The sequence below is a fragment of the Acipenser ruthenus genome, chromosome 12, assembly GCF_902713425.1.
Source record: "Acipenser ruthenus chromosome 12, fAciRut3.2 maternal haplotype, whole genome shotgun sequence".
Lineage (NCBI taxonomy): Eukaryota > Metazoa > Chordata > Actinopteri > Acipenseriformes > Acipenseridae > Acipenser > Acipenser ruthenus.
Window position 1 is genome coordinate 8,891,428 of NC_081200.1, and position 20,486 is coordinate 8,911,913.

At 35.6% G+C, this 20,486-nt stretch overlaps 1 protein-coding gene across 3 annotated transcripts in view; it reads left to right on the plus strand.

Annotated features, from left to right (window-relative positions):
• The window catches only part of LOC117416564 (A-kinase anchor protein SPHKAP-like), a 103,675-nt gene that overhangs the window by 46,324 nt on the left and 36,865 nt on the right, over positions 1-20,486 (plus strand). For 2 of the 3 annotated variants that reach the window (XM_034027729.3, XM_034027730.3), the window contains one exon: positions 15,177-15,285. In XM_034027729.3, the coding sequence (XP_033883620.2) occupies positions 15,177-15,285 (109 nt within the window). Of the gene's footprint in view, positions 1-15,173; positions 15,286-20,486 lie in introns of all 3 variants that reach the window. The other variant, XM_034027727.3, reaches the window with a different exon arrangement.

Genomic DNA, 20,486 nt, shown 5'->3' on the forward strand with positions numbered 1-20,486 from the left:
TTTCCAGAACGTAATCAATTAATTTCTTTTTTTTTTGTTTATCGTATCGGTTCCGTTTCGAATCCCTGTATTAAAGTATAAGAAGAAAAGGGTGACGTATAGTAAAGCTTCTAATGATAATTAGATGCTAGGAGGCTGTGTGGTCTGGTGGTTTTAAGAAAAGGTCTTAACCAGGAGGCCCCCGGTTCAAATCCCAGCTCGCTCACTGACTCACTGTGTGCCCTTGAGCAAGTGACTTAACCTCCTTGTGCTCCGTCTTTCAGGTGAGATGTTATTAAGTGTAAGTGACTCTGTAAGTTGCCTTGGATAAAGGCGTCTGCTAAATAATAATAATAGGAAGAGTTTAAAAACCTGGTTGGCACTAATTTTAACTACTTTCTTATATAAATACAAAATAGTATGTCCTTGTGTTGCAGGTACATAATTACCCTGATTGCTTCTTGGGCACCATCTAATGTTTTTTGAAGCTAGCTGATGATAAACAAATTGTGCAAGTGCTTCACCAGGATGTGCTGGTAGCTCATCAAACACCCGCAATCAGGATTTTCATGATTTGATTATGCAGCTTGTAGCCCTCAAACAGGTGCAATGTCAAAATCAATTTTTCAGTGCTGTTCTACTAAATTTGATGTTGTGCTATTGTTTGGTGTTTAATAATAAAAAATAAAAAAATAGATTGAAGAAACGTTTAGTACCAGCTGGTTTTAAATCCACATCACAAAGAATTTGCAATCAAAGGAGACATAAGAAAAGCATTAACAAAAGAGTAATACTGTTACGCCTTTCTGAAGTTGTTTTTGTACTGGTGTTATAGCATGCCGTACATATACCCAGAGAGTTCAATTTAATCAGCTGAAACCACAGGAGAGATTGAATGTGGCTGCTGTCCAGCAGCGCCAGCAACTCAACCACCTCCAGATACAGTAATGTGGCTCCACTTGTTTTCTCCAGTGCTTGCCAGGACAATTTCTATTAATGTTCCTTGATCAAAGAAGGGGGAATTCAGCACTGCCCTATTTTTTCTAGGTTTTTTTCTTATTTTTAAGAAAAGGCCAATGGTGTAAAAACAAGTCAAACCTGTGTCATGTCTTCTTCAGCAATGAACTTTACAAATTATAAAATGTATCCCTCTTAACAATAGGATTAATTGATATCAATTATAGAGACATAGAGACAATATATTTCAGGGGGATGCAGAGCATTTTTTCATCTGCTCATGGTTCCATAGATACTGTACAGGCTCCAATTATGTTCCAAATCTCATCACAGATATTCTTTGTGCCAGACATGCTACAGTCTAGGCAACCGAAGCTCCAGCTGTGTAGATTCTGACTATCCATCTCTGTTTGGAAATATGTAAGTGCCCTGGTTTTCAGTTTTAATTTTCACACACTTTTGGAAATACCATGACCATGTGCCTTCTTTAAATCAATATGGTGAGCTCAGTTAGGAATAGTCTTAATTTCCTAGCAGAGTACTCCCTAAATGAAATAACTCTACAGGGTAAAAATGCTTACACATTTTTTTTTGCAATTACTTGAAGTCCATTAGAAGCATTCATAATAAACTATATATTAATAAAGTATACAATTTAAGTACACTAAAAAATATAAACATTAAAACACTAACTCACTTTTGGATTTGAGACTCACTATACTTAAAGATTGATAATCTCACATTGGTTTTCCTTACCTGTAGTCACAGGGTCATTCAGTGTCATGCCTTCTGAGCAATAAGCACACATCTGTCATGCTGCTTGTGTACAGCAGTTACAACAACTTGCCAAAGATTTTAATAAATTATAGACATAAACTAACATATCATTCAAACAGCAAATAGAATGCAAAGCCAAGCTGGGAATGCATTTAGAATGACTTGTTTATCCTTCTGGTGTTCATGGTGTTTATACTGGGTTCTACATCAGCTATTTTTGGTTTTTGTTAATTATGAGTTCCTTTCTTCCATGAATATTTAAACACTGTGCTCAATCGTTACTGTTTATTTTTGCACCACACTTTCTGACTTACTTGATCTCTTTACATATTTGCTATTTCCTTTGTGAGACAATCATTTTGATTAAAAATACATCTCCTGGTGCAACTCAATCATTCAGCACGTCTATGCAGCAGATTTTGTCACCTCTTATGCATCAGACTTATTATTATTTATTTCTTAGCAGACGCCCTTACCCAGGGTGACTTACAGTTGTATGCAAAAAATACATATCAAGAATTGCAGTACAATTAAGAGCAAGATACAAAATACAATGACTTAGGCCTAATGACATCCTTCTCTCTGCTGCTGCGTAACTGTGTTTGTGTTTCGTATGAGATGTTAAACCTCAGTCTACTGAAATCTTTAGTTGACTTTAAAAACCCAATCATAAACGAAGTGGGTTGATTCAATTTGATCCACCTATACCCTGATGGCATAAACCACAGCTGGATTTTCATAGCCTTTTACAGCATTGGGGAATCTGCCCAGATTACAATGAGAAATCCCTATAAAAAGTAAATAAATAATAAAAAAAAAAAAAACTTTGCATTGAAAGTAATTTTGTTAAAAGTTTGCTTACTTTTAAAGAATGTATTTACTGGGCTACATGTTGTTATTAATAAAATAATATTATTTCCAGCAAAAAGTTTATGTGTTCTTTATAAAAAAAAAATAAAAAAAAAAGATTTATTATATTTGGAGTTTGGTTATGTAATACATAATCTGGCTATGCTATTTATTCCCCGCTCTAAGAAATGTATTTCCATACAGCATATGTACCTCACTACAGGATGATTAAAGAATAGAAGCTACTAGACATGTGGTGCTTTTGATAGGGAAATTCACAGGGTAATGGCGTCCTGAGATGATCCCGTCTGTTACTCACATTGACTTGGTCTTATTTAGCTTTTCTGCATCATATAAAAATGAAACTTTGGCAGTGTCTTTACAGAGAAGCCAGCCCACGGTTAAGCTAATGTGTTTTCTTTGTCTTTTGCTTAAGCATTTCCAACTAAGCAGGATGAATGGAAAATGATGACACTCAGCAGGATAGTGTATGTGATCTTTGGGCATGTACTGTATACAAACAGCCTGCATGAATAACAGAACCCCCAGCAGTAGTCAATAAATAGCAAAGTAAATCAAATGTAGGCTATCTGTAGAGTTTCTGATGAAGTACTGGCTTGATTATCATTGGTTTTCATGCAGAGATTCCTAATTCATAACAATTACTAGACCAGGTAACTGCTGTGAATAATGTTAAGAAAACACATGCTAGAATGATTTTTATCTAAAATAATCAGTATAGAAGAAAACTATCATTATCAGTATTATACATTACCAGCATATACCCTGAAGAATCCTTAACAGTACCATTAGCACATTACCTGAAAGGGGGTTTCGAGCACACTTATATAGAGGAAAACCAGAATAACTACCGTATGATGGTACTAGTCACCAGTAAGGAGGTAATATACATAAATGTGCTCTGTTGCTGTATCATCAGTCAAATATTTAGTCTGTGGCTAAATGGCTTGTGACCGTATGGTTAATGTCAAAAAGAGAAATGCTTACAGCTTCAACCTAGCATTGCTTTTGAATAAAACATCCCTAAAATAGAATACCAAACATCAACGAGTGATCATTTAGAAAGGCAGCAAAGATATTGCCAATAAATATCTTCTAAGCAGGAAGAATGAAAATTGACATGACTGGCTCAGATGCAATAAAACACTTCTGGGAAGATGTTAGCCAAAAAGTTCCTGCCCTCTGTCTCTCTGTCAGTAGCAATAAAACTGGACTTTACTTTGCTGTACCAAAAATGCTAGAAACAATAAGCAAATATTTAGCTAGAAAACATATTACAGAAAAGATATGACAGCAACAGCAGATGAAATAACAGCAGATGAAATCATAGGGATGTTGTGAAACACTTAAAACCTTAACAGTAAAATCTAAATACTGCTATATCATCATTGAAACCTTGTTCCAAAATTAAAAATCCAACCCCTCCAAAAGTGTCTATTTCATGAATTTCTGTATAGGTAAAATATCAGGGATGGGCCTTTTTTCTAGATGTTTAAATCAATCAAAGGGACACCAAAGACTGCTTTCTGAAGAATTAGTTCACCGAAAGCTAAACTATGGAACAACATAGTAAACATACACCAAGGAATTCTATTTTAGTACTGAAAGTGATTGTAGGACCCAGCAGCTTTAATACTTCTCATTTCTCAATGTGTCATGAGACTCCCAAGGTCTACTATACAGGTTGTTTGAACTGGTGAAGATCTATTGCACTATTTATGTCAGCTAAATACTGTATGTTAAAACGAACTGGAATGTTTTGAGTATCATTTTAGAAATACTGTATATTCTCAATGTTACAGCAGCATGGCTGGCTAATGGAGCTTCCTGAGGTTAAGATTTGAGGATATTTGTAGATTTTTGACTGGTTTAACAGACTCTGATAAGCACAAAGGTAACACGAGGTAGTCTAAGATTAGTGGTGGTGTGAAACCAGCCATTACAGTAATTTAAGTAATTCTTTGTAACCCTTATCTTATTTAAGTAACAAAAACAAGTCTGTAATAATTACCTGTAGTAATCATTAGTATTTTTTTTTGTAATTATTTAATTTATTGTTTTTTTTTATTTGATTGTTGGAGCAGGGAAGGGTTATTGTAATATAATGTACTCCGTTCACAGTTCAAATTAAATTATTCCCTTCAAGCATTATCCAACCATAGAAAGCTTCAAATACACAAGGTTTGTATATGGGTTGGCAAAAAATCTAACTAGAACCACATTTTTCATTTTAAGGAATATTAGAGGTGACACACGTGATAATCACTACATTTAAAAGAGTTGAAGCCAACCAAAGCAGTTTGTTAAATTTTAACTTGGCACTGTGTACAACACTGACTGCTCTCTCTCTCCATGGGGACCTCCTCCTCTGAAGCAATCTGTCAGGTTTCATCTCTAACTGTGTCTATCTTCACACTTTGCAATGGGTAAACCTCACAGCATGATCTATGTATGCCTTGGGTAACCTTCCCCAGAGTCTTCCAGGCTGCAAGTTTCAAATAAAATGTACAGCTATGGCCTACTTTTGCTTCATAAAGTCGAATGAAACCTGCTGAATAATGTTACGTTAACATATTGAATTACATATCGCTTTGTAGTTTTCCATATACTTAACAAAAAACTGACAACAATTCTAGGTGATTCAACACTTTTGGCCATTGCTGCACTCTTACCTTTGTTGTAGGTTGTACAGTATGTGTCCATACCTGTTTTTGATGTTGACGTTTCAGTGTGATTTTTGGTGGTGTTTTATAATTTGTATATTTTCAGGTTTTTTAGTAACACGCCTGAATTACAGGCATTGCAGTGGTGATATCGTTAGGTTACTTACCGTAACCCTGGTTCCCTGAAAGAGAAGACGACCACCAAAACATTACTTACGGGATATGCTTGCCTATTGGTAGATATTTTCTGAACTTTCTATACCAGAGCTGCCGATAGGCCCCTTCCTGGGATGATGCCCTCAGTCTCACCTACCGATGGGTTAAAACTGTCATTCCAAACAAGCCATTTCTCTTTTTGCATCGAACACATGAGGGTGACCGATGCAACCTTGCGGTTGGTGATTATGTTACCATAATGTTATGAAATGTAACTTTTAGATGTTCCACAAACACGCACACACAAATATAAATTCTAAGTAGTAAAACTTGTAGAAATTATATTTTATATAATTGTGTGTGTGTGTGTGTGTGTGTGTGTGTGCGTGGGTTGGAAAGGTAACCAGACAAACAAGTAGCTAATGCCTGGCGTAATTCAGAATGTAGGCGACAACACGTGAATTAATTTCTCTTGTTAAATGTTTTTATCTTCATGGCAACGCATGAAGCTCTCCTCACGATATTCAGAGTCGTTCTTAGTAAGCAGACACGGACATTTAAATATCCCCTCCCCTAAACGACTATGAATTGACTAATCTGCATTGGTACGGCCAATTTTTTTCCTAAATCAGAACTGCGTAGCATCGCATTTCCTGAAAAGTACGGCAAACAGGTCGTGAGTAAAACTGTCATGACTTCTGCATGTAAACGACACCAATGTTTTTATTCATACTCATAGCTCTAAATTTGAATTTACAGCCATAATGCGGATGTATGTTACTGACAGTCTTGTTCGTTCGCTCTATAGCATCAAAACATGCAACAATAAAAGATACAGATCATGTGTATTTCGAATGAAGCAGATTAGCATGATTCATTCATGGCAGCTTCTACACTGTGTGAGTAATTTTAAGAGAACAAGGATTTGTTTTGCCAAGACACGTAATCTTTGCATTTTTAAAGTAATGCACATATCCTTGCAAAACCAAAGGGAGAATTCAGTGATTTCAGCAGCATACTTAGAATTAAACACACAAACTCTTTTTTTAAAAAGTTAAATAAGTGGTGTGATACCATTGGGACAAAGGGGTCAAATAGAAAGCAACATTAAATTGCTCAATGCAACACTTTAATAAGGACACTGACTTTTTCACCTGTTTATTTTACTATTCCGGTGTTTTCAGTGGACTAGAAATCAACCTCTTTTAGTTGACATGCTTCATCTTACTTGCTTTCTCAATCACATGACAGGCCTTGCAGTAATCACTGCTCATAGATTATGCAAATCACTTGCCCACTGGCTTTCTGTCATCTTTCCTGAAAGAGCAAGCATTAATGGCATCTAATCCGGAGGCAGATTTATGTGTTTGGTGAGCACAGTGTCATATGTCCTTTGGTATTGCGTCATCACCTTACCTCCTGGAGACATTTTGGGTCTGTTGCCTCCGATATGTAGTCAGACACAGTTTAAATTCAATGTCAGTATCATGCCATTGAGACCATACAGCCATGTTCCGGTGATGTTAATTTGAAGCGTGCTCCTTTTCTTTCTAAGAATCATTATCGCTGGAGCAGACGGTGCTCCACAAAGACGCTATCTTTGTCATTTTTATTTGGGAGATGGTTTTCTTTAGATCTTTTTAAGGCTTATTGCTTAGAATTCCTTTGGGGAAATGTACAGCAATGATGCTATTTTTATTTCCCTTAATGCTTGCCTTTCTGCTTTTAGACAGAAAACTAAAGCTGAAGGTGTTTTTTTATTTATTTAAATACAGTACTAACAAATACTTACAATTAACAAACAGCTTAAGGAATGAAAATAAAATTGTTAAATAAATGGTGTCTTTCCTTATATGTCAGAGCTTACTGTGCTTATCTGAACTCCCCTCGCTGAGGACATTCCCTTGAGGGTCAGATCAAATGCCAGGTTCATTCTATCTCCCATGTGTTCTGAAACTGCTGAGCTACAGTGTAACCAGGGCAAAAAATACTCATAATAAGTGCCCTTGCATAGTTTCATCAAAACCAGGCACATGGGTCCTAGGGTGTATACACACATATATGTGTGGACATATATAATGGGACCACTATATTTCCAGTCAGTTGGAATGCTCATCCGTCTGGTATCTCTCCTGGGATAATCTTCTTCAGACCCCGGACGTTAGTAGGATCATTAAATACAACACAAATACAGAATAAAATGTCTTTGTATCTCCCTGCGACAGATACTTACAATGCATATTTCCTATAATCAAACTAACATGCTGTGTCACACAACCAGATTTAATGGGTCTACGTTAGCTCTACTGGTGTTAAAAATATTCAGTCTTGAAACATATATAAAATGCAAAGGTTCATAAAGCAGAAACCAAAATAATTGCCTTTCAGTAGAAGGCTCCAGCTGTTCATATCTGAAGCAAATTGCTTTCTTCCTGGATGGTTTTAGCGACAACTAAACACTGTGGTTCGATAAAAACTTTAATGACACTGTTATTCTGTTAATGAGCCCAGGACGTGCGCTGTCTCTGAGGACGATCAATTACTGACATTTGCATCAGCTAAAGGAAAGCTGGTAATAATCATCTGGTCAGTATAGCTTCTCAAGATGATCATAAATTAACTATCGCTCCCAAGACATAGTGCAGCTTAGAAAGTCAGCGTCAGCAAAAAGTTCACTTTCAGCACTGGTATTCATTGATTTATATTTTTACATGATTATTGTTTTGACTGGAAAGGAAGGCACTTCATAAACAAAACCATGAACTAATCTAGTTCAAGGTGATGATGTCTTTTTTGCTTACAGGACAAATACATGGCATTGAATAAAATACTGCAGGTGAAAGCATGACTATGTTTCTTACTTTCTTGATAAGCCACTTGTTCTGGGAGGGTAGCTGAATTATAAATCAGCAAGTCATGTTTTTCCTTGCATGGTCTCGCTCCAGCCTCGCTCATTTAATCTGTTCCCAATCGTGCCCTGTGATCTTAGGTTCTTGGTTTACTGGTGGAACTTGGAGCAAGACTGTCCCCAGAAGCTTGTGCATTTCAAACTATGTGTTTAAACTATTGAATTGAATTACCCCTTATAAAAGTTTACCACAGTAAAAGCATAGCAAAGTGTATTAAAGCACAGTGAGGGCATTGTAAAGCCTGGATAAGTATGGTAACGCTTAAAAAAAAAAAAACATATGCAAAACAAAATGCATATAGCAGTACAACCATGGGAAAAGTGAAACAATACTGTGGTAAACTTTTATAAGGAACAAAATATATCCATGAGTCTACTGTATTTCTGAACTTTATAGTTGGGTCTTTGCAACTGTTTAGAATTGTGTAAATTTAAATGTTATTTAAGTAGCTTTGGTTTGCTTTACTGTGATTACACTGAATTATCTATAATTTAACCTTTTAATTTTGTTTGGGACTATGTTCTACAGTATAGTAGTTTTTTTTTGGTATCTTCCTAGTATATACATGAGTGACCACTTTCCGACTCATAAAAGAAACAGTCATATTTTGGTTGGCATGATGCTGAAGTTGGATAAGCCTGCCTATCTTCAGGGATGAAAATCCTTTATTATTTGTGTTGATTTCTATGACACAATGCTGATGAAAGGTTTTAAGGGTTAAACATTACTGATACCTTACACTGTAGGCTTCAATTCAGCAGTTCACAAAGCTACAATCGTTGTTACATTTCCACTAAATATTTCAGACCCCAATAAATAAGCAAATGAAGAAAAAAACAACAAATATACTTGGCGTATGGGAGCAGTGGGAGACAATAAGGTTTGTTCAGCCTGGTGTGTGATTCTGCAATTACAGTGTTCCCCCGTAGTCGTGAGCCATAGTTAAGAGACCATGCTATTTGTGTTCTGCCTAATAACGAGAATACTAGTGTTAGTGTAATGGCATTATGAGGCAAATGGCAGCCATGACCGTACCGCCTTATAACTTGTTCCGCAGTATAAAGGGGGGGCACTGTATGTGATAATATTTCTTTAACAAATAGAATCTGCAAGACCCCATTGGAAAGCCTTGGTCTGATAGCAAGCGGATCAGTCAGCACACCAATCACACATTGATTACAACAGAAAGCTCAGAGCCAGAAGCGACACAGTCACTCCTTTCAAGTGTACTTAGTGGGGTTCAGAAAAATGTAGCGTTATACGTCCCCATGTGTTGCTATAACTGTCTAAATAACCCACCTGTAATTTTTCTTTTCATTGTTAACATCCTGACAACTTTTTACACTTATAGCTTTAAAGTCTGTTTCAAAGCTCTTTTCAAAATGTCCGCTCTAGTGCTCTGGGGTTTGGGATCTGTCCTCTAAATCCCTGCAGGAAGAGCAAAAAAATAAAAAAATTGAAAAAATTGAAAAAACATAACAAAAAGTGCTCTGGCTTTTCTGTTCTGTACCACATCATGGATCATTATTGCTGTGTTACCTGTTTGACAATGTGGGCAATAATCCTTACACTATCAGTGCACTAGAGCAGACATTTTGAAAAGAGCTTTGAAACAGACTTGTTTCAAAAAGTTGCCAGGATGTTAACAATGAAAAAAAAAAAAACAAGTACGTTATTTAAACATTTGAACATTTGTTAAGTAATGCAGAGTTTTAAAGAAGATATCTCAGCGTGGGAGTTGGATAAGGCATCATTATACTACATTCTACTATAAACACTAAAGTACTGTATCTGATGGTATTCTGTATCATCAGTAACACTGCAGTAAACTAAGGTGAGGATTTCCTGCAGTAGTTCTGTGAGTTTATGTGAAGATTTGTATTTGTATAAGATGGGGGGTTATATTGCTTTATGTATTCCCCAATGTGGGGTGTGACAAAAATTAGATCTAATACTTATGTAATAAATACGTCTAGAATGACTCACTGTAGCATTGTACATTTGTCACAGATTTTTTGGACTGTAGAAAGTGACATAGTACAGAAATGTTCTGGTTTATAAAATGCTTTGGGGAAAAGAAACAGTGATATCTCACCCAAACAGCTGTTTAACAGTTCTTCTGTATATTGTGCCACTTGGCTTGACCCTGTACCACAAGAGTCTGTATATATCAGCAGACCCAGACATCATGTGTTAATATATACTTTAGTATGATGAATACCATGTTTAAACAAATCCCATCCTGTATTTAAAATACAGTCCCAGATATGCTATTCCAAATTCCTGTGCTGTTCTATTCAATGTACTGACCGTATTTTAATTCCTAGATTCATTCCCCACCTAAGTGTCATTCTTTGCTACACTGGCACATACACCGGTACAGATGTACCGCCTGTAGGTCAGTTTCTGTGTTCCAACAGACAATTCCTTTAGGCGAACCACGGGCTCTACATCCAATGCCGTGCCCCACTCCTGTTGTAAGTAAATAAAGAGATTTGGAGAGATTTGGTCTTACCTTTTTACTGGCTTTATATAACGATTTGTGACATCCACACCTTACGTAACTGCTGGCATTTCCAATCTTGTAAATGCTACAGATGAAAGAAAAAGCGCGAAAACTGCATGCCACTTTTATTAAAGAGAAGATTCAATTCCTTTGTTGCACAGCCTTAACTATAGTAGTTCATTGCAGCATGTCAATCATTATTTGAGTAAAAAAAATGACAACTCCCTGAGAATAGATTGAGTAGGTTATGCTGTCTCACTCAATAAATGTTCTTTCAATTACTCAAACAGAATGCCATTGCTGCTGGATGTGCTGAGCTAAGTATAAACCGTATATGAGTCACAGTGGCTCAAATGATGGTATTTCTCTGTTGAACAGACTAAGCAGCAGCTGTACAGACCTCAGGACCGATGTGCGATGTATTGATTTATTTTTCTATTATTGAGAAAAGCAAGTGTGGAGTTTTGATTGTTTGCTTTTGAAAGGATGGCTAATGGTAAATACTTCCTCAGTTTACCAAGGTATGTGTTTGTCTTTCTTCTACAATAATCACCCTTTTGGTGCACTCTGTACATATTTTAAGGTATATTCTGATTTTGATTACCATCTATTGGTCGTGAGTCAACAAGTATTCAATACTGATGTACTGGTATTTATGTTCTGCCATGTTTTACGGAGTCTGAATTTTGAGGAAATATGTATAAGTTATTTTACAAAGACCCAAAAGGCATGTCGCTTTGTTTTCTATTATTATTTGTAATACATCATCCACCGAGTATAGTTTTTTTTTTATTATTATTATGCTCCAAATCTTAAAGACAGTACATCCAATTACTACCACAATACTATAGTTAACCCTGACTCAATCTCTTCTTGTATTTCTACCAATTGAGGCAGCTAGCAGACAGTTAACATTCCTTCTGGAGAAAATACTTGTATGTCTTCTGATTATTCAACCATTGCTGAAAAGAATATCAAAAGCTTGTTAAAAGAATGTTTTTATGCCTGTAACGAGAAAAATGGCTGTTGCTTTTTTATAATTGTACATACTTTATATAGATGTTCAGCAAATAACATTTTCTTCCTATGACAACCAAAAGCAAAGTATTTTTAAGCTGCAGATAAACTCTGAAAATAGGGTTTAATTTAACCTCATAATTATATCTCCTTACTGGCAATGCAGGTTCCCATAGCAAGAATTACCTTGTGATGTCTTGGTTTATGTATACCTTTATAGCATACAATGATTTCTAATATATGTTTAAACAAGTTGAACTAGGTTATATTATTTGCCTGGACAATATTAAAATCTTTGTACACCATACTCAGATATTATTTAGTAAGGGGTACTATAGAACTACAAGACGTATAGTATACTATGTTTTTCCATGTGGCACATTAACACAAAATAACAGACACAATAACATCAGTGGTTGAAGTGTTGCTAATCTACTCTTGCGTCCGAGTTTTCTTACTGTTGGGATTGTGGAAGACAATTGCACATCACTTAAAATGACTTGTTAAACACCAGCCTTACACATTTCCATTTGTTTGCAAATCATTGAATAAGTATTGTTTCTGGAAAAGGTAATGTTATTTAAGTTTAATCAAGACCATATGTAAATCTTCTAGCAAGAGTTTCCCTTTTCTATAAACAGTATATAATAATAATTAAACTAATGGCCTAAGCATAGTGTTAGACAGTTGTTATCTGGGAGTACACACACTGTAAGCAAGATTAAAAGACAACTGAAACGATCAATCACAAGCTTGAAATTCTGCAGTTTATCATATCTCTTCCACTTCTTTGACCGCTTGAGATCTTTTATGTTTTACTATCCACTTAACATAACCCAAGTTCTTCACTGAAGAACCATTATAGAGTCGAGTCATTTTGTATGACTAGAAAATACAGCGCTCCCTCATTATTTTAATATTTCACAATTTCAGTTGAGAGTAAACTGTACTATGGTTTACTGTATAAGTGTCCTCCACTAATTCACTGTTTTTTATTTCATTATTTTTTTTATGTTTCAGACACACTGTCCCAGTATGCACTTGAGTGCCCAGGACAGAGAGCATACCTTCTGTTACTAAGCAACACAAATGTGTACCACTGGCCTGGATCTTCTACTTCCCAGTTAAATTATTATGGAGATGTCCTTTCTTTTAAGTAAATAGGCCAGTATAAAGGCGTAATAAAAAGTGTAATAAGTGTGATTTAAAGCAAAGATTCATGTTTTGACCTTACTAAATACAATGAAAAGTATCAGTAATGGTTTACTATTACAACACAGTGGAAAATAGGGCCCAATGTTCAAATAGATTTAGTTTTGTCTGTGATCTCTAAACCCTGCACTTGCACTTAGACTCCAGTATTTCTAGAGCTTAACTTGATTAGTCTTAACCTGATTAGTCAAACGATTGGATTAAATAGTATTTTTTTTAAGATTGTTACCTTGGATACTGTATAGTCATGTGTGTTTCTTTTTTGTGTTCTGCTACTTTCAGCTTCCCAGGACCCCCAGCAGGCAAGATGGTTAAATCATTTTAATAAAAAATCTCTTGTTGACCTTTTACTATTTTATTGATATAACTGATTTTTAAATTGTTCTGACATTGCACAGCACCTTGGGATGGCTTGTGAAAGAGGCTCATCCGTGAAAAATAGAATGTCAACTGTAGCATATCACTGACAACACCTTTGAGCCTTTGAACCAAAGGGAGTTACTTGAACTTTAGGTTTGTAGATTTGATCAATTCCCCAAACGCTTTCTATTTATTTTTTAGATTTATCTAGTGAAATGCCTTTTAATCTATTTTCTTACCTGTCTATATACTTTTCAGTTTTTATGCACATCCCATCTGAGCATTCCATCAGGTCCTGCCTGTCTGATTTATTGTTCAAGAGTTGAACTTTCTAGCAAATAATAAAATCTCAGAAGAATGTGGTACTAGACTTTCTCTTGCAATAAGGACAAATTGTACCAGTGCATCCAGTATCATAATTCTATATTGGGTCGTGTAAATATATGTGAAGCAATTTTGTCCAAAAAAATGCAAATTTACTCATGGAGTTTGCCATTTGTTGTCAAAAGAAATAACGTTGCCATTGACATATTGTTACTAATCTATGCAGTGAAGCATTAGGTGCTGTATATTAATTACATTGAATTATGCCTTAAGCATAAAACTCGACATTTTCTATACTTTCTTGTAACTGATCAATTTCACAAAGACATATCAGTTACTTTCTAAAGGTGTGACCCCATATGACATTTAAAGTCGGATCATGGCTTCTATAAATGAAGGTGTTCCCAAACACAATAGCAGATATTAGGGAAAGACTAGCCAGATACTAAGGCTGAAACCAACCTACACTCTGCAATCAATGATCAAACAGGTCTGAGGGGTAGAATTAATATAGTGAATAGAGACCATTGTGTCTCTGTTTCATATACAATCACTACATTGTTCAATTTGATTCTTACTGGCAAGTAGAGGTAAATTAGGCCTGCCCAGGTATTACAAAAAAACGTATTTATGCTTCAAATAAAGCCAAGGTAAGCTGCTTAAACAGTTAATGAACTGCTACCGTGATCTACACATAATATGAGACAAAGGAAGCATGGCAAACATTGCATGAAGGGAGATACAGAGAATTATAATGGGCTGTTAGGGGGTTAATATGAAGTTGAAATTGAGTTTTGAGAACTTGTATGGTTTTATTGAGGTTTGCCGCAAGTTTATTGAAATGGGAGACAGAGAATTTATGGGCACAAATTTGGATAAATCAGCTGCCGGCTTGGAAATTACCCACTCACTCACACACTAATATTCGACAGTTGGATCCAAACTGGCATTTAGCATGGGAACTGAGGTAATAAAGATAAGCCGGCAAGCGAAAGATGTAGTTACTGTATATCTGGGTGACAGCGAGGAGCTGGCACTGTGTTCTCCTTTACAGATAACCTACCTTGTGAAAGTTATAGTCTGCAGTCCCCAGGACTAAATTTAAAGGTTGAGATCAAACATTTTGTACCTTTGACACCTTGATTAAAAGGCTTTCTGTTTATTTCTATTGGTCTGTTTTGTGGTGATCTAATACATATGTATTTATTCCCTTTGTAAATCTTGCAAACCTGCATTAGAAAAGAAGTAGCAAAAATGTGTGTTTACTTTCTAATGTGTCGCCAAAGATAATGCTGGTGCTGTATTTTTTGATTGAATCCAACATGAAAGCAGATCTACAGTATCAAACCTTTATCTTCATATTGGTCCTTGTCACATTATTAAAATGTATTTTATTAGATTTATAAACATATATTTACTACAGCTACCATACTTTCTTTTCAGCAGCTTTGAAGCTACTTCGATGTTTGAACTGTCTGAGAAGGAAGATCCACATGGTGCGGGTGGAAATAGCTCAGACAGCACTCTGGGGAGTTCAGTAACTGCTTGTAAGAAGGTAAGAAGACTTGGTGCTTATTACCGATGTCAAGAAGACTTCAGCAGTCAACCAAAAAAAACTTCACCACTTAATTATCTGCAATCTTTAGGAAGAATTAGGCCTGTAAAGTTGAAGACGTTGAAAAGTAGTTTCATAGTAGTTTCTGAGAGATTCCAGTATTGACTTATGTTTAGACCCTTTTAATTATAGTGATGCGACAAAATGAATAGAACCTAGACTTTTCAAAAGTAACTTTCACACCACAGGTGACGCAACAGGTGATGTGGCAGCAGTGTGGAGTAGTGGTTAGGGCTCTGGACTCTTGACCGGAGGGTCGTGGGTTCAATCCCTGGTGGGGAACACTGCTGCTGTACCCTTGAGCAAGGTACTTTACCTAGATTGTTCCAGTAAAAACCCAACTGTATAAATGGGTAATTGTATGTAAAAAATAATGCGATATCTTGCAACAATTGTAAGTCGCCCTGGATAAGGGCATCAGCTAAGAAATATATAATAATAATAATAATAATAATAAATAGTCTTGGATGTCAAAATTGATATCAGACCACAAATCTGATTATATATATATATATATAATGAAAATATTTCCATTATATTTATCAAAAATAATAAGAAGAAGAAGAAGACGACAATAAAATAAAATATCTGTAAATTATATTATTGTGTATTAAAATACATAGCAAGGTTACACATCATCTAAACCCTGTACTGATACCGTATTGAGTAGTGCTTTTAGAATGTACCCCAGTTCATACTGGTGTCCAGTTGTGGTCAGTGTCAATTTAGCCAGGCATTATTGCTAAGGTGACCAGATTTTTAAGTCTAAATTTTTTGAGGTTTTTATCTATACATATTGGTTCTTTTTTTATAAATCTTGCCATTTTAAAGTTATACATTTTTGATCTAGGAAATGCTTGAAGAAAATGTGTTTATACCTTAGACAAGGACAACTTCTAGGTATACTTTGTATCACATCCATTTTAAAACACTGCAGTTTTTTTATAAAGAATATGACTAATAGCAATTAGCAGTTAGGTGAAACAGTGGGCTTCTGTAAATGTATAAAAATGTATGATCTGTGTCAGTACCATATCTGAGGAAATACAGAATGGACAGTGAAGCAGTAAAAAGTGTGGTACAATTTATACCACGTACAAAGGTTCACTTCATCACTTACTGTTTTGTTAAGTATGTTGTTGCCATTTGTAGGTTTTTCTATTTTGTTGCCATTTGTGTGGACTGCTGGTATTTTGCTGAATAATTTCTTCTTTCATTATGCTATCAAATTGTTAATTAATGGGAAGTGGCAGTATGTTAATGAGGTACATGCTTATTAGTGCATGTAGTAACATAACATTAGATTTTACATTTTTCCCAGTAAGATTTTCTACTTCAAAGAATGTTGTACCCATTTTTTGGCAGTTATTTTTCCAATTACCATACACACTGACTGGGTTTGTCCCTGGCCCTGGTGTGGGTCAACTGAGACTCAGATATATCACACAGTAGCAACCATTATATTGTACACTCACATTTAAAGCATAGGCAATAAAACAAACTGTAGGGTAAAGCAATTCACTGGAAAAATAACAGATGTCAACAAGTGTTTTAAGGCTGCAATTCCATCTCACAGATTCGATGAAGGACATACAGTATACCACTAGAGTCCCTATGCTTCTCTGTGTACCACATATCATATATGGCAGCCATTATCATTCCAACACTCCTGACATTGATGTTAGTATCAAATACTTGAAGATGCTACATTTATCGGTTTTAGTAGATACAGCAATATTTTGTAGCTTGGGCTCTATATGTCCCTTCTGAACACATTGCAAATAATGGTATTGCCAACAGTGAGTTATGAATTGTGCTACAGTATAAGCAGATTATGATGTTTTTTCAGCATATTTTATTATGAGAAGTCAAACCGTGCATTTTGTTCATTTTAGAAGTTTGAAAGCGCCCCATAAACATGTTTGTTGTGTCAGCTCTAGCTGCATTTATGTTTATCAGTTTGACAGTTTTATAGACAGAATTTTATTCAGTGTTCCTTGGAAAAGAATAGGCAACTGCATAATGCACACCAATGCAGAATACTTCCCATCAGCTACGTAAAACCAATGCTGTAAACCTGGTACCATGCATTGAAGCTGTTCTCTGATTGGTCAATGCTCTAGTTGACACGTGACAAATCTCATAAAATAGAATTCAATCCTATTTATTGCACGTCGCTCCAGTGCTGCTCCAGTGCCTCACTGGTGCCGCTCCCACATCACCTGTCGCGTCACCTGTGGTGTGAAAGTTACTTTTGAAAAGTCTAGGTTCTATTCATTTTGTCGCATCACTATAATTAAAAGGGTCTAAACATAAGTCAATACTGGAATCTCTCAGACCTAAAATAGCTAGGTATTTTGTCAGCCCCTTTAAACTAAACATCATATTGCACAAATGATCTATGTCATTTAGTCATGGGTCTATTTTATCATAATGACACAAAACTGAAACTTCCCAGCACTGCCTTTGTCATCATATAGTCAGACCATTTTTTTATTATTTAAGTTAACAAAGGACCCAGCACTACAAATGTCATTAAAATTGAATATATGTTCTGATCTGGGACATAATATTCAGTACAGAACATCATGTAAACTTTCTTTAAAGCACTAACATTATATACATACTTGCATACGCTGAACAGAATGATTTAGATTCACCAGATGACTTCTTTATACATCAAGGACATCCACGGCCTGATCAATGTCAAGGCTTAGCTTCATCTGTCTTTGTTTCACCAAGCAGACTAATGACTGTATTAGCGATGTGGATTTTACAAATCAGACATGAATTTGCATTAAGTATTGATGTCACTTGCTAGGCTTATATACTTGTACAGTGACAGCAAGGTGAACTGGTGCATGTTGAAGAAACAAAGTGTATCTAATGAAGAATGGGTATTACATTATGCAACTTGCGTGCCATTTATAGGCACTATAGCTTCTATAGATGAATAGGTTCATGTTTACTGAACACAGCTAATGAAGACTTGAAGCTGGCCTACTTTCTCTGTTCTCTTGCCTTATTGAAATATTTTCTAGCCTTTTTAGATCAATAAGCTTTGATATGGTTACCCTGATAAAGAAGGCAACTGGTTACTGCACAGGATTTGTATGGTTCTTTGCCTGGTTACTGTGAGAGTAATTCTCATATTTCAGGTACAGTACAGGTTCAGAGCTGGTTTGCTACATTTATGTATAAATACAAAACACTATAATATCCCTTCCACCTAAGTCTTAATGATTTAGCTGCAGAGGGATTTTACTAAATGAACAGTGCTTAATTGTGTTAATCTAGGCCATGTCTGATTTCAACATTGCTCAGTCTAATTAGTAAACTAAAATCCTCACTTCTATCAAAAAAAAAAAAAATCCTGAAATGCCCTTGATGCAAGAAGCATGTTGTGGCTGTGAATCCTAATTTCCTATCAGGTTTTCAAATATCCTTTGATGTCTCTCGAACTGCACTTTACACTGATTGCCCCCTCTTTCGTTAATAGTGCACATTAATGAGGCACAGGTACTCAAATAACACATAACCTGCTCAAGTGAAACAAGACGTCAGGACCTCAGGTCAAAGCTTTTAATTCCAGCCGAGCCATTCGCCCCAGTCTACGTGAAAGGAAAATAAAAAGGGAGAACATATTGCCCTATTGTTTTTAATGAATTGTTAACGTATGGGGTAAAACCAGCATTGGGGCTGGGAAAATAAGGACAACAAAAAGACAAAGCAAGGGGCTTGTGAATAGCTAATTAGAGGTAAGGAAATTATTTAAAAATGTTATGTATAGCTAAGTTGTTTCTTTCTAGTTTTGTACCAGTAACTGGTGTGTTTTGCTGCAGATTAACCATGTAGTAAACAGCTCTTATAAATATCCTGAACTATGCTGTTAGCAAGGATTACAAAAGAGGATACTGGTGTTTTTAATTAGTGATGGGAATTGCATTACTTGCAGTTAAAGTAGTTGATAAATCAAAGTGTGTAGGTAACAGATGGACGTAGGATCGGTACATTTATCCCCATTAGCCGGGGAGATGAAAGTTTCATGATAAATCAGTACTGTTAACACAATCGTGATCTAACAACGATGGCCAATTTCTGAAAAAAAAACTTGTTGTCCATGGGACAAAATGCTAGAAAAATCTACTTGTCCTTCTTAAAAATCTATTTGTCTTTCATAAAAATACTTGCCCCCTCCCCGTCGCACAAAACACACACAAAATAAGTAGAATATAACTTGTAGGATTTTGGTTTAATTTAACAGTGAACACAATCAATCAATTAGTGATTAACAGGGGCGGGTCTAGCCTTGTAGCTTGACTGGTTCACTAAGTTCTTCAAGATACACAAAAGGTTCCCTGTGACCCAACCTCACCTCAACAAATTTACACCATTCTTTAATGAAATGTTCCTTTCAGTGCAGTTTGGAACACATTTTCTAGTACATTTAAGTAACATACTAAGAGTACAACTATAACAAGCAATACTTGGGAGTTATTCAAATATAAAAATAGCTTCTGTCAGTTTTTTCCACTCTCTTAATAAGCTGAATTCAACTTCTGATGTACAGGTGTTTTAGTTTGTTGCATCACAGACACAAATTCATTGCAAACTATTACTGCTGCTTTGTGGAATTCAGATTTTCTTAACGTTCTACTGTAAATAGTTTTATAACTGCTGAACCCCAGATTTTTTAGTTTTTCTACCAAAATACCTGCAACATTTACAATAGGCTCCATCAAATACTGCGGACATAAATGATTTTTTTTCTTTTGTTTATTTCTATGATATATTTATTTTACTTACTATAGTATACTTATAATTATAAAACAGATTGCTAGAATGATGCATACTGATTGGTACATCAATGTTCCAAACCGTTTCAATATCCAGCACAATGTCACGATTAAGAACTACTTAAGAACAAAGGCAAATCACTGCAACTGTGCTAACCACGCATCACTGTGCCACCAAACTCAAAGAAAACACCTGTCAAAATACCTGCTGTCATGGAAGATACTGAAGACATCAAGGTGTCTTGTCATATCTTCTAGTTTATATTAATTTGCACTACGAACCAGTTTGCTATTTTAAACAAGAGGCTGTTTTGGTATTTTATTTGTAGTAGTCATTTTCTGTAA